This window comes from Polistes canadensis, unplaced genomic scaffold (assembly GCF_001313835.1).
Source record: "Polistes canadensis isolate GaletaPanama2010 unplaced genomic scaffold, ASM131383v1 scaffold_46, whole genome shotgun sequence".
NCBI lineage: Eukaryota > Metazoa > Arthropoda > Insecta > Hymenoptera > Vespidae > Polistes > Polistes canadensis.
In genome coordinates, this window is record NW_014569593.1 from 627,416 (window position 1) to 640,938 (window position 13,523).

Genomic DNA, 13,523 nt, shown 5'->3' on the forward strand with positions numbered 1-13,523 from the left:
AAAAATAATAATAAACTCTGTGCAATATATATTTAATACAGGCTTGTTCACACAGACTAGATACACTTCCCACAAAAAAAGGGAATATTATTATTTCATTATTCTCTTAAATCATTTTATTTTTTGTTCTTTTTCTCTTATCATTCTCTTATTTGACGCTTATAACAGCAACGTTCAAGCTATACTTGGCGTATCAAGATTATTCAGGAACGATCTGATTAATAAATATTTGGCGTATTAAACGTCACCGCCATTATTTTACGTGGTTCGACGCCACGGGGGGATTGGAGAAGGGCGGAAAAATATAGATATACATGCTTGTATGTGTATATGTACGTATGTATATATATATATACCCCTAAACGTTCTTCGTCATTAGAGAAAATTTATTCTAGAACTTACGAAGAATGAAATTGTATGTTTTAAGAATGTTAGAGCAACGGGATTATTTATCAGCAACGACGCGAACGTTGGGGCGGGCGGGGTGGGGTGGGGAGGGGGGTTGTATCCTCCTCATAGAAAAAGTCCCAGTTCGTATGTAAATATGTATGCATATGCATGTACGTATCTCTATATATGTTGTATGTTGTATGTGTGTGTATTTGTTAGATGTGGAGGGTGTGGGGGCTGCGAGATAGTACGAACAAACAAAAGTTCCTCCCGAGATTGATAAATCCTAGGGTCAGGAAGAATAAAAAAAAATCACACTGGGAATTTCTATCTCTTTTCGATCGAGCGTTCATCAACAGAGGCTGCAACATTTGGAAGCGTCACCCAAATGAATATGACAAACTGCTGGCATACCGGTACACCCTTTACCAACACCAACGACTCTTTCCTGGACGAGATGAGCAAGCCCAAGATTTTGATTGATGTCACCGTCGCTGCCACGATGCTGATGTTTCGTGTCGCACCACTGATGACGTTCCCGCCATTTGTCGTCCGAGGCGGCACAAAGTAGCACCGATTTAGGGGATGGCGGACTGACGCGATCGCGTGCTATGTTACCGCAAGAACGTGCCTTGTACAATCGACCCTTCCCAAAAAGACCCGGCAATGGTACGCAAAGTTTCTTGTGAACCGCAAAATAACGACTTAACAAACGAATTTTCCTACTTTTGCATTCGTTTCTATTAACCGACGCTCCGCGATTTTCTTTTTCGTTCTGAACTACTGTTTGTTGACCGATCAAACAACCACCGTTGTTCAGATCCTTCCTTCTTTCATCGTTATTACAATTTCCGATCGTAGTAGTAGTAGTAGTAGTAGTAGTTGTTGTTTGCTGACACCTCGTCGTGTGTTGTTGATCGATTTTGTTGATTTCTCTAGAAGTCGTATTGTTATCCGTTTGTTGTCTACTAACAGCTTGCGACAAAGTAGATTTGCCAAGTGACCAGCCTTGCAAAAGTCTAGCACCGAAACCTTTAGCCTTTTGTACGGTCGTTGTGGTCGCGTGAGAAATTGATTGATGATGATGATGAATACAATGAGATCCGGTGCTAGTTTGGGATATCGAGGAGGTTGACGTTGAAACGTTTTGAACGTTTAAAATTGTCGAATTGCGAGATACGTGAGAATGATTGTGACAGGCTGATGGACCCTCGGCTTCTTGCACTTCAGTTATTCGATTCAATGATTGGCTTTCTCTCAAACGCGTCTCCCCGGCTCTTCTTCTACCTGCTCTATGTCTTCTACCAAAGGCCACTTGATTATCCGTTGATCTGTGCCTTCCACCGGCTGTTGTAGTATTGCTTGTCGTTGTGTTCGTAGTATTATTACCCCCATCGTTACGACTAGTATCTGGTGTATTCGATGGTGTTTCGCTCGTATGTTCCCCGTTTCCAAGACCACTACCTCCCCCACCACCACCACCACCTCCACTACCACCAGGATCTTGAGAATCGCTAGAATCGTCGTGACTATCTCGTCTAGGTGGTAATGGTTTTTCCGTCGTTGCACCAAGCTTATGAGCTCTCTTCTTCCTACTTTCACTGTCGTCGTCGCTAGCGTCCGAGCTCGAACACGAAGCAGTTCTTGTTTTATGAAACTTGCTTCTTCTCTGCTCGTATCCCGTACGTCTGACTACACGACACTTGGCGGCGGAAGCGTTGTTGTTGATACCTTCGTTCGAACCAACTGTACCTTGCATCGCGTCACCATCTTCTAATATCTCGTTCAACGTTAATTGCGGAGGTGATATGGAACCTGTACTACCTGGCGATGGCATAGTCTTATATTTTGGTATCGTGGATTGATGGTCTTCGTGCGTGCTCGAACGAAGAGGAATCGAAACTGTCGATGATTCCGTTAGAATAATTGTCGTTGTTGTAGAAATTAAATCAGACGGTCTAGAGACAGGTTGCGATATCGGAGACGTATCTAAAGTAAGTCCCGTTGATCTATGTTGAGCACCCATTCTCCATTTATTTGCTGGGACAGGACCTAACGATCTTTGACATTCCGTAACGGATTTCGGTCTACTCTCCACGCTGCCTGGTTTTTTCGACCAAGCCGACGACTGAACTAGCGTAGTACTAAATTTACTTTTTAAACTTTCATCGAAGATCGAGGATACTTTAGTCGTACCAGATATCTTATCGGATATCGCGTTGATATCCTTTTTAACGGCAGGACCTATTATATTAGAATGACGATTCGTCGTAGTTGCGTCGACAAGTTTGGGATCTTTCGTAAAGGACTTTAAACACTTTCCATCTCGATCGGCAGGTAAAACGGTTACGTTTGGACCGTCTTGTTGTTGAGCAGCGAGCCTTGACGCGACCGCCACTTTGTGTCCAGGATGCTTCTCTGGGAGTTGTCCCAGCCTTTCCTGCAAAATATGAGAGAGCTTCCCTTCCGAACGTGAGCCACGACGATTGAACGAGTTCAAGGCCGAGTTGCTACCGCGTTCTTCTCTTCCGGAACACGATGAAACGTCGTCCTCGTCTTCTTCCTCTTGCACGATGCTGCACTTTCTCGTACGTACGTTCTGTAACGAGAATAGGAATCTTTTTTTCCCCCACGGCAGGAAATCTAAGCTATCCGTAGATGTTCACTTGTAATGTACGTTCGAACATTATAATAATCAGGTTGATTCGATGTCGGATGTAGCATTTATTATGCGATACGTACCTGTGGTACGTCACCGGGCGTACGTGGAACACTCAGCAAGGATTGATTCACGGTATCAAGTAAATTTTGATTAACATGAAGGTTCACTGTTGCTTCCTCTTGCCTGCTGAAAATAATTCAAAAAGAAGGGAGAGAATGAATGAGATCGAACATTTTAATTATCGATCGGTAGACTCTTATCTCTTCGTAATACAATATTATATATAATAAAAAAATATACACTTACCTAGGAGAAACATCGAGTATCTCGGGACGTGCTTTTTGCACCTGTTCCTGTCTATGAGCTCGTAATTTTCTCTCGGCCAGCAGGAAATACGTCGCCGTTATGTGATTATACTCGTTCTTGTCTAACGCTCTTTATAAACGAGAGAAGATAAAAGAGAGAAAGAGGGAGTGGGAGGAGAGAGAAAAAGAAAGAGAGAGAGAGAGAGAGAGAGAGAGAGAGAGAGAGAGAGAGAGAGAGAGAGAAAGAGAAACAATTATTCGAGGAATTTTATCGTGGTTAAACGAGTAGGAAAAATATCCAATCCTTGCCATTTAATACTCACTCTAATATATCTTCCTTTGTGGCGATATTACCGTTAACCATTTTAGTAATAATAAGATTATGATGATCATCGGATACTTGTTGACGTGATACTAATGGTAACACTTCGACAGAATCCGTATCAGATCCGATAGCAAGCCAAGGATCAGCAGCTATTTCTTCGAGTGAAGCTCTTCCTTCGGGTTCTCTGACAAGCATCTTAGCGATCAAACGTTTACAATCACTGGAAACGTGAGCTGGAATGGAATACTTGCAATCCATGATCATTGTCAATGTCTCGCTGTCATTTGCTTCTTGAAAAGGTGCTTGCCCGCATACCAGCATGTACAAAATCACACCGAGCGACCAGACATCTAAAACAAAACAAAAATACGTTCAATTTGAAAATTTGATAAATCATTCTAAGAATAATAATAATATAATATAATAATGAAAAATTGATAACTTACCAACTGCGGGAGCATCGTAACTGTCGCCAAGAAGTATCTCGGGTGCCGAATAAGCCAAAGAACCGCATGAAGTTTCGAGCTTTTGTCCAGGACAAAATCTATTGCTAAAACCGAAATCGGTTAATTTGACGGTGCCGAGTTTCTCGAAGAAGACAACATTCTCCGGCTTGAGATCCCTGTGAACTACGTGTAATCGGTGACAGTAGGATATTGCACGAACTATCTGTCGAAAATACGTCCTTGCCACCTGTTGAACGGAATAAGAATGAAGAGGAGAGAGTGCTGCTTTTCGTCGATAGAACTTATTATGAACAAAAGTGTAAAACTTTGGTTATATAGTCTAATCATGTTTAACGGTAAGGTGAATCACGAAAAGAGAGAAAGAGAGAAAGAGAAAGAGATAACAGCTGTTGTCTCTCTGTCTTTCCTTTGAGTGTATAGACACGCAACAGCAAACAAGTTTGGCAAGTTTGCAACTAATAATTCGTCTAGGTACTAATTTAAGATGATAGCAAGAAAGTAAAGTTCTTATTGTATAACCACGGTACCTCTTCGCTTAATCCACTGTCGTGGCGCATGATGTAGTCGTAAAGGTCACCGCCATCGCCTAATTCCAAAATCAGGTACAGCTTTGTTTGGGTATCTATCACCTCGTATAATCTCACCACGTTCGGGTGTTGCACCAATTTCATACATCGTACCTATAAATTAAATGACAACGTTGTAATAACATAAACTACAAATAAATGAACAGAGAACAAGAGAGAGAGAGAGAGAAAGTGGGAGGAGGTCATTGACCTCTTATCTCTTAGCACACGATTATCTCGTTGATCTTAACAAGATCCATAACTTGACGTAGATCGTAGATCCTCGGCCAACAGGATATACTCGTTAATTCAATCCCGATTTATTTCTATCCTTGTTCATTCTAATGTAACAACACGAAATATTAAGCTGAACCTAAAAGTTCGCGTGCGTTGTTTTTTCTCTTTTTATTATTATTATTATTATTAATATTTCCAAAGTAAAGAGTTGCAACACGATAAACGCATGAACTATTGGTTCACCGTATAATAAATATAATCTTTCCATAGATCTTTTTCTAGTTTTCTCTCTCTCTAAGTATACATATATAAAATAGAAAATATAAGCTTAAACGCAGATTAAAGAAAATTGAAATTTAATTTATAACCAGCGTTTTCTTTTTTTTTTTTTTCTTTTTTTTTTCACCCTCACCTCTTGGAAAAGATGCGCCCTAGATACTTCGTCGAGTTTGCTCTTGTCTATGACCTTCACTGCAACCTTCTCACCAGTAAATACGTGTCGAGCAAGCTTTACCACAGCAAAGTGTCCACGACCAAGAGTCTCTTCCAGGTCGTAAAGGCCCGCGATCTTGCCATCGTAGTTGCTGTATCCCACCCTACGATGCATTTCGCAGCTGCAGCACACAAAGAGAAAGATAGATAGAGAGAAAGAGAGAAAGAGAGAGAGAGAGAGATCATTAAGGGGCACACCTAGTGTGACCGCCTAAAAGATAGGTGATTTTTGGGAATTTTTTTAAAGAAAACTACTGCATGAAATATTTTAAAATTTTAGAGAATATATTTATATATAATTAACGAATATTCATTAAAATTTTCAAATGAAAAAAAGTAATTTTCAGCGAGTTATTCGTTATCTCCCAAGTCACTAAAAAAAAAGAGCCTAAACGGCTGCAGTAGTGATTCCGGCCTACACCGTGGATGAAATAAAACAAAAAAAAATACTATTAATCTAGAAAGTATTACCTATACAATGACCTGAAATCGTGAAAAAAAATTGAAATTTAACAAAATGGCAGACTTTTAAAAAAAAATCGAATTTTGCTGAAAATTTTGATGATTTTTTGCCCGCCATAATTACATTTTTTATACAATCGAAAAACATTTAGGTCATTGTACAGAGAAACATATACGAAACAAGCAGAAAAAAAATCAAAGCGATCGAATGATTCTTCTTCGAGTTACATGTGCAGCCAATTTGAAAAATGCAGTTTTGAGAAAAACGCGTTCAAAGATAAAATGATTGCTTTCTAATCCCTGACCGGCTACTCATTAGAAGGCTGTAACTCTAAAACTATTTGAAATATTTATTTGAAATTTCAGTATGTTATTTTTAAAGATATACACTATCAAAATATGAAAAAAAAAAAAAAAATCAATTTTTTCAAAATTTCACACTAGGTGTGCCCCTTAAAAACCCTATATTATATTACTGTTATTATATTATATTATATTACTATTATGATATATATATATCATAAGTAAAATTATAATATTTAAAAGCTTTCAAACGAACGATTAATTTAATTCACATTTACAATGAGATAAAGTGTATACATTGTTTTAAAATTAAATGGAATAAAAATATCCCTAGAGTTATCCACATATTGATTTGGTTAAAAGGAAGGAAAGAAAAAAGAAAAGAAAAGAAAAAGAAGAAGAAGAAATCATCGAGAAGACAAGTAAGAAGATCGATCATTTGACGAGAGGTAAAACGCCTAACGCCGTGTACTCGGGTTCGTCCCTATGACAGGAGGGGTCACGGATTATTTTTAGCACATCAAGGCAATAATTAATTTCGCTTTAGCTGAGCCGATCGAGGGTCAATGGCGAATAACCACCCAACTCGCGTATTAATTAACGATAAGATTATTTTACATATTATCTTGCAAAAGAAATAAATCATTTTCTTTCAGACAAATTTGTATTTCGCGCGCGCTTTCTTTTTATTCCCTCCACCGCTAGTAATTTTTTGCCTAGTGACAACAATTAAAGATTTCCAAGATCTTAGAGGTGGTAGACAAATATCGAAACGAAAAAAAAAAAAAAGAAAATATATATATATATAAAAAAGATCGTATAATAATTTTGCGTATTATTAAAAGTATATTATTAAAATAAAAATGATTAAAAAAAAAAAAAAAAGTTTATGATAAATTGAACCTATCTATCGTCTTATGTTAAAGCCAATTCCGGTTCACACGATACTCGAAGTGGCGTGGTGCTTACGTCAAACGAACGTATGTCGGAAACGTAAAGGGAGCGGAAGAGGGGGGAGGGGACACTAGGGCTGGACATTTAATGCTTCTAATGCAATAATATGCAATTCAATTTTCTTTTTCTTTTTTTTTGTTAAACTGACGAAGAGAATATGACAAGAGAAGAGGGTGAGTAAGTAAAGAGTTGAGAGAGAGAGAGAGAGAAAGAGAGAGAGAGAGAGAGAGAGAGAGAGAGAGAGAGAGAGAGAGAGAGAGAGAGAGACGAACGACGACTACCTTCGAACCTCTTTGAACGTCATCTGACCAATAAATGAGTTCCCGATGTTAAACGTTATTACACTTACTGTTTTAGCGTCACGATGTGCATTATATAAATCGATGGATATGCAGGAGGATAGAAACTTTCTAAATAATACGATTATAAATTGGTAATAAAATTTGAGTAATAATGCATTTACAATATATATATATATAATAATAGTATGTGTATATGCTATTATAGTATACGTATGTACATAGTATGTGTATACTATATGTGTTGGTGACAGACACACGTACGTTATCATTAAATAATACATTTATCGTCATTCATTAAAGCAAAATTATAGCAGCATGCGATGATCACGCGATAATGTACCCGAACAGATAGAAATATAGAGATAGTATAGTATAGTATAGTATAGTATAGTTCGAAATGTTGTCAGACATCCTTGGCAGATTTGTTAGAAATAACGGCAGACGACCTAATTTTCTAAGTCCACGGACCTATAGATCACAATCTTTGTCGTTCTCTATTACATAGAAAAGCTTCGTTCAATTGGCGATATTTCGAAGGATGGTCAATCGTAAGTTAAATAAATGGTAAGAAGAAGAAATGTTAAATACTCGATGTGCCAAGAAAAAACCATCACCATCATTACCACCACCACCACCACCACCAGTTAGGTGGTAGAAAATTTGTCATCATAATAATGTTGCGGTGTTACATCTCTTTTCATCTTGAACGATGTAACAATCCGAGAACTGGACCAGCACATCTTTCGGAACAATTTTGTAAATGATAAATAAAGCAAGAACCTAATGAACCAATGAGAGAGAGAGAGAGGAAATATTCCATATATAAGATTATAATATTAAATACATATACAGTGGGTGAATCGATAGGAAACGTTTAAATATACTCTACAAATGTATTCTACGCGTAAAAATAATTTTTCGAAAAAAAATCTCAAACGTTTATACATCCTATCGTTGTGTTTAAATTATTATATAATAAAATTAACTCACGTAGATTATAATCCGTCTAAATATTTTCTGTTCTCTCGTCATGCGAAAGACGATGAGATTGTTCTTTCAACAAAAACAACAACAACACCAACAATTAAATATCGGATATTTAAAAATAAAAATAAAAATAAAAAAACAAAAAATAAAATAGAAAATCGAATGATTTGAATTTTTGTTTAAAAATTATTTCTATACGTTGAGAAGAATGCAGTACCTCTTATCTTAAAATTTCGAGACATTCCTCTCGATTCATCCTGTATACATATATATATATATATATTACTACGTAGATGTCAGAGGAAAATTTCGTGCTGGTTTTCGAGAACGTGGACAACAAAAGAACCGGAGGTCTAATAAAAGCGAAAGAGGGTGCATCATTGAGTAAGGTTGAGGGCGCATCTCGTCTCTCGAGGTCGAGTAACAAAGTTGCATGGGTACTACTATTACTACTACTACTACTACTACTACTACTAACACTAGTACCCTTACGATAACTTCGTCTTCTTGAGAATGTATAGTAATCTATACGTGGCTAAAGCATTAGAGAAAACTAGGAGAGTGGAATGGAAATTTCTCGACCAAGTTGAGTAAGTATTATACACACACACACACACACAACATTTATATACACATTCTTTTGAGATATCTCTTTCCGTGTACACATGTATTTGTTCGGTGAAACGTCACAAGTCGAGTATAAAAAAAAAATAAAGAAAGAAGAGGAAAAAATGAGTTCGTGATAATATAAAGAGGATTTTGAGCCGGACAAGTCGTTGATGGAAAAAAAGCTGTTGTTGGGTAGTGAATCTCGATCATTTTTCAAGTATTCAGAGATAGGAAATTTGATCGGAGAAGTTAGAGACACTTCGTCGATAACATTTGCCTCGGCCAATGGTATTTACATAGAATCTATGAAATATAGATATATAAACGAGACCTAATACCCCATCGGTTCTCACGTCTACTACGAACTTGTATTAAAACTTGTATGTTTGGGGTTAATTGTAAAACGTGAGAAATAAAACACGAAATAAGTCATTTATTATCAACGTCATAGTTGGATATGAAATTAGGAAAAAAGAAATTAATAAAAAAAAATAAATTAATCTGGATGAACGTGGACGATGATATTTGCTTCTATTTTTTCTTTTTCTTTTCATATATTTATTTAATTTTGTTTTTCAAAAAAAGAAAAACTCGATATTCTCGAGAATACGTTCCGTTACTTACGAATAACGATAAAGATGTTAAATTGGATCAGTAAATATGTATGCATTTGTTTGTACCACTTCTAGTAAACAGATATGCTTAATCCTGTCATGGCATACGACGATAAGATCACGAAGGATCACGCAAATTAATTCGATTAAGATTTGCATTATAAATATGTCACCGAGTATGCGCGTTTACGATGCATTTTATAAATGTACAAATAACGAGAAACGAGTAAATCTTTTCTTTCGAAAATACCAGAGACAAATGCGATTTGAGATTCATACTTAAAAACAAATGTTAATATCTAATAGAATTGTTCGAATATTTCGACAAAATTTGATCGAACTTGGAATCGAGTCGGAAATATTTTGTCGGGGTTTTTTTTTGGGGTACCTATTATAATCATCGAGTTCCCATTTATCATTAAGAATTTAATTTGTTATTCGAAATACTAAATTAAATTGAAAGAACGATTTCTCTTTATGTCTGTGATATTGCATTAAAAACTTTTAAAATTTTGATGTTACAGTGTAATTAAATATTCGAATTATTATGGAGGAAATTTCTAATCGAAAATTGAATTCTGTTGTGTTGAAAATTTCATTTCAAAAATATCATCAAATACGTTCATCGTGCGTTGACGACAAATTTTTAGAACACATTCGATTCGTCCAATAATATCGAATATCCGTACATTTTCTTTATTATTAAAATAATTTATTATTAAAAAATATTCATTCGGACGAAAGAGTAAATATGTTTGTTTAATCCATTTTTTTGGTTTCTTTTTCTCTCGCGCATATTTAGAAGATAAGATTCAGTCGTAATTTTTTGTTCAGTGGAAAGGGAAGGGAAAGAGAGAGAGAGAGAAAAAAAAATTAAAATTTTCTTCTCGTCTGCGGGTTGAAATTAATTTTCGAGTTCTCGTTATCAACAGGATGGGTTCACGTTGATTGCTCGATTTGCTATTACTTCCGGATGAGAGACTTATTCTATCCTTCTTCGTGATTAAGAAGAGGGAAGAGAGAGAGAGAGAGGAAAATGAAGAGAGAAAATTTAATAACGAACAAAAAAAAAATAAATGAAGGAGAGAAAAAAATACGAAAAGTAAAAGATAACAAAAAGAAATAAAAATATATATATATAGAAAATGATCGAGTATTAATGATCATAATATGATGATTTCTACGTATTTGTTTCGTAATCGATTGGTAACATTAAATAAAACTAAGAAAAAGAATTTAATTTATCGCAATAATTTATCAGCCGGATATATAATTATATCTTCGTGATATTTACATAACGTTCAAATACACATGTGACTCTTATATTATCACATGGATTCGTCAATAATCTTCAAGTTTTTTTTTTCTCTTTCTCTTCGTTTTCTAATCGATATTATTTGATCATTCATGATTGAACGTAAATTAATATAATACGAAATAAGAAACGAGGTGGGTTTGTCGTGCTTGAAAAATAATACAAAGTAAGCATGTAATTGATATTTAATGCGTACCGTTACAAAAATTCCTCGTTTCTTTCAGGCGCGAAGAAATATGCGAATTTAAATATACTGTATGGTATGTACTCTATTTCTACTTTTCTTTTTCTTTTTTTGCTGCCCCCTATTTCTTTTATTTCCTTTTTGTTTTCTCTCACGCGAGTTATTATGCAGAAAGTTGCCACAATTCTCAATAATATGAAATTCAGAAAATTTAACTTGAAGATTTGTATTTCTATTCGAATATATTTCATTTCTTTTGTTGTTATTGTTTTAAACATTTTTTTTTTCTTTTTTTTCATGGATTATTTAATAGTTAATAATGTATAAAAGTATAACAATATAAACCTATAAAATTATATTATTCTTAGATAGTTTTAATATAGAAAAGTTTTATTATAAATGTCGATTTAACGAGAAAAGAAACGCAAAAACAACAGATTCATATTAATTTAAATTCAATAAAATGATAATATTTTGTTTTTCATTTTGAAGACATGAATTTTCAATTACCGTGTTGACGACCAGTTAACTGTGGCTAATTAGATACACTTTTTGAAAAATATCTATCTTAATTATGTCGCTAAAATGAAACGATGAGAAAAATAAAAAGTATGTTTAGCTGTTATAATATTGAATTAAAAATAATAATCAAATGTGAATATTTTATTTTTATATATAAAATTGAATCTATTGTTTTTTAATGATATTAAATGAAACAAACTACAAAATATATAATGCCACTTCGCAAATTAAACACAAATATTTTTATTCTATCCGAATATTACTTTTTGTAACAATATGTCTATCTTCTTATAGAATTACTTGTCGAAGATGTGCTTGGTATATAATCTGGAAAAATGTTCACCGATTAGATGTGCAACGTTAAGTTTAGTTAATCGAATTTGTTTTACTTTGTTCAAGCTATATATAGTATTTTCATAATAATTAATTACATTATTTTTCATCTTGATTTCCATAGAATTAAAACGTTTTTATATTAACGAATGTATTTTCGTTTATTACAGAAATTTCAATTTAAATAACAATTGATAAATACTTTTCACAGATGACGAATATACTCTCATCATAATTGATTAAGAAAGTACAAGGTAATACTATTCAAATACTATCAAAATACTATATAAATCAAAATAACGAAATGATGAAATTATTTTCTTGGAATTCAGAGAATTGCTAAGTTCCTCCTATATTACTTATTTGTCTCAATTGAAATAAAAAAGAATAAAAAAGAATAAAAAAGAAAAGAAATGAAACGAATACTAGTAAAAAGGTAAATGTAGGAAGGAATTGAAAAGTTTATACTTGGTTGGAGGATGTTCGCGAAGTATAGTTGACGGTAATAAGCTAGTAAAATCTTATTGCTCTTACGTTGCACTGCCCTGAGAGAAAAGTTATGTAATACGTTAGAGATTCGCATACACTACATATATATATATTACGTATATATACGTAGGACACACACAAACCTGTGTATATATATACATATATGTACGAGATCCTTTTCTTCTCTTTTACTAAATTTTCGATTTCCTTCTTCCGTAGAATGAATTAACAAGTCTACGACGTATTTTAACGGAACACCTTGTATAAGAATTAACGTGGGAACAAAAACAGCTCCCTTAACACGTTAATACAATGAACGTTTTACTATTAACACATTTAACAATCTAATATCAATTCGAATTTATTATTTTACCAAAATCTCAATGCTCTCTCAATATTTTTTATAAGATAACAACAAAAATAATAAATAAATAAATACAAAGAAAGGGATGAGGGGGAGAGGAAGGGAAAAAAGAAAAGAGGAAAAGCAAAATGAAGAATAAAAAAACCAACAAAAAATAGAATGATACGTCGAGGATGTTTCATTTAAAGTAACGCCATTAAAGTAGCGCTAACGATTGGAAACGATTAAAGTACATTTTTTTTTTCCTCAATGTCAAAGGTGATCATTCGTGACGGTTTACACACGCACGTGCGTTTAATGTGTAAATACATGCATGCGCCAGATGATCTAATGAATAAGACCACGATCATTGTAAAGTGGTCAATGAAATTAAAGAATCTCTGATTCTCTCTCTCTCTCTCTCTCTCTTATTCTTTATGCCATTTTTTTTCTTCCTCGACCCGTCAATAGACGATGACGTAACGAGGCGTTAGCGTTTTCTCCTCTTCGAAGAAAAATCAAACGTTTCTCTTCTCGTTATCAATATTTATTTATCTATCTATCTCTCTCTCTCTCTCACTCACTCTTTTTTCCTTAACTTGACCTTTCTCAAAAAAAAAAAAAAAAAAACTTGACCTTTCTCAAAAAAAAAAAAAAAAAAA

The 13,523-nt window shown here is 34.4% G+C and overlaps 1 protein-coding gene across 2 annotated transcripts in view; it reads right to left on the reverse strand.

Annotated features, from left to right (window-relative positions):
* Positions 1 to 21: 21 nt before the first annotated feature.
* The window catches only part of LOC106785177 (SNF-related serine/threonine-protein kinase), a 16,311-nt gene continuing 2,809 nt past the window's right edge, over positions 22 to 13,523 (reverse strand). Inside the window, exons 2-8 of one of the 2 annotated variants that reach the window (XM_014745406.1) lie at positions 5,365 to 5,566; positions 4,677 to 4,829; positions 4,129 to 4,375; positions 3,681 to 4,032; positions 3,359 to 3,487; positions 3,133 to 3,235; positions 22 to 2,989 (exon numbers count right to left, since the gene is read on the reverse strand). In XM_014745406.1, coding sequence (XP_014600892.1) covers positions 743 to 2,989; positions 3,133 to 3,235; positions 3,359 to 3,487; positions 3,681 to 4,032; positions 4,129 to 4,375; positions 4,677 to 4,829; positions 5,365 to 5,559 — 3,426 coding nt within the window. In that variant the 5' untranslated portion in view covers positions 5,560 to 5,566 and the 3' untranslated portion in view covers positions 22 to 742. Of the gene's footprint in view, positions 2,990 to 3,132; positions 3,239 to 3,358; positions 3,488 to 3,680; positions 4,033 to 4,128; positions 4,376 to 4,676; positions 4,830 to 5,364; positions 5,567 to 13,523 lie in introns of both variants that reach the window. The other variant, XM_014745405.1, reaches the window with a different exon arrangement.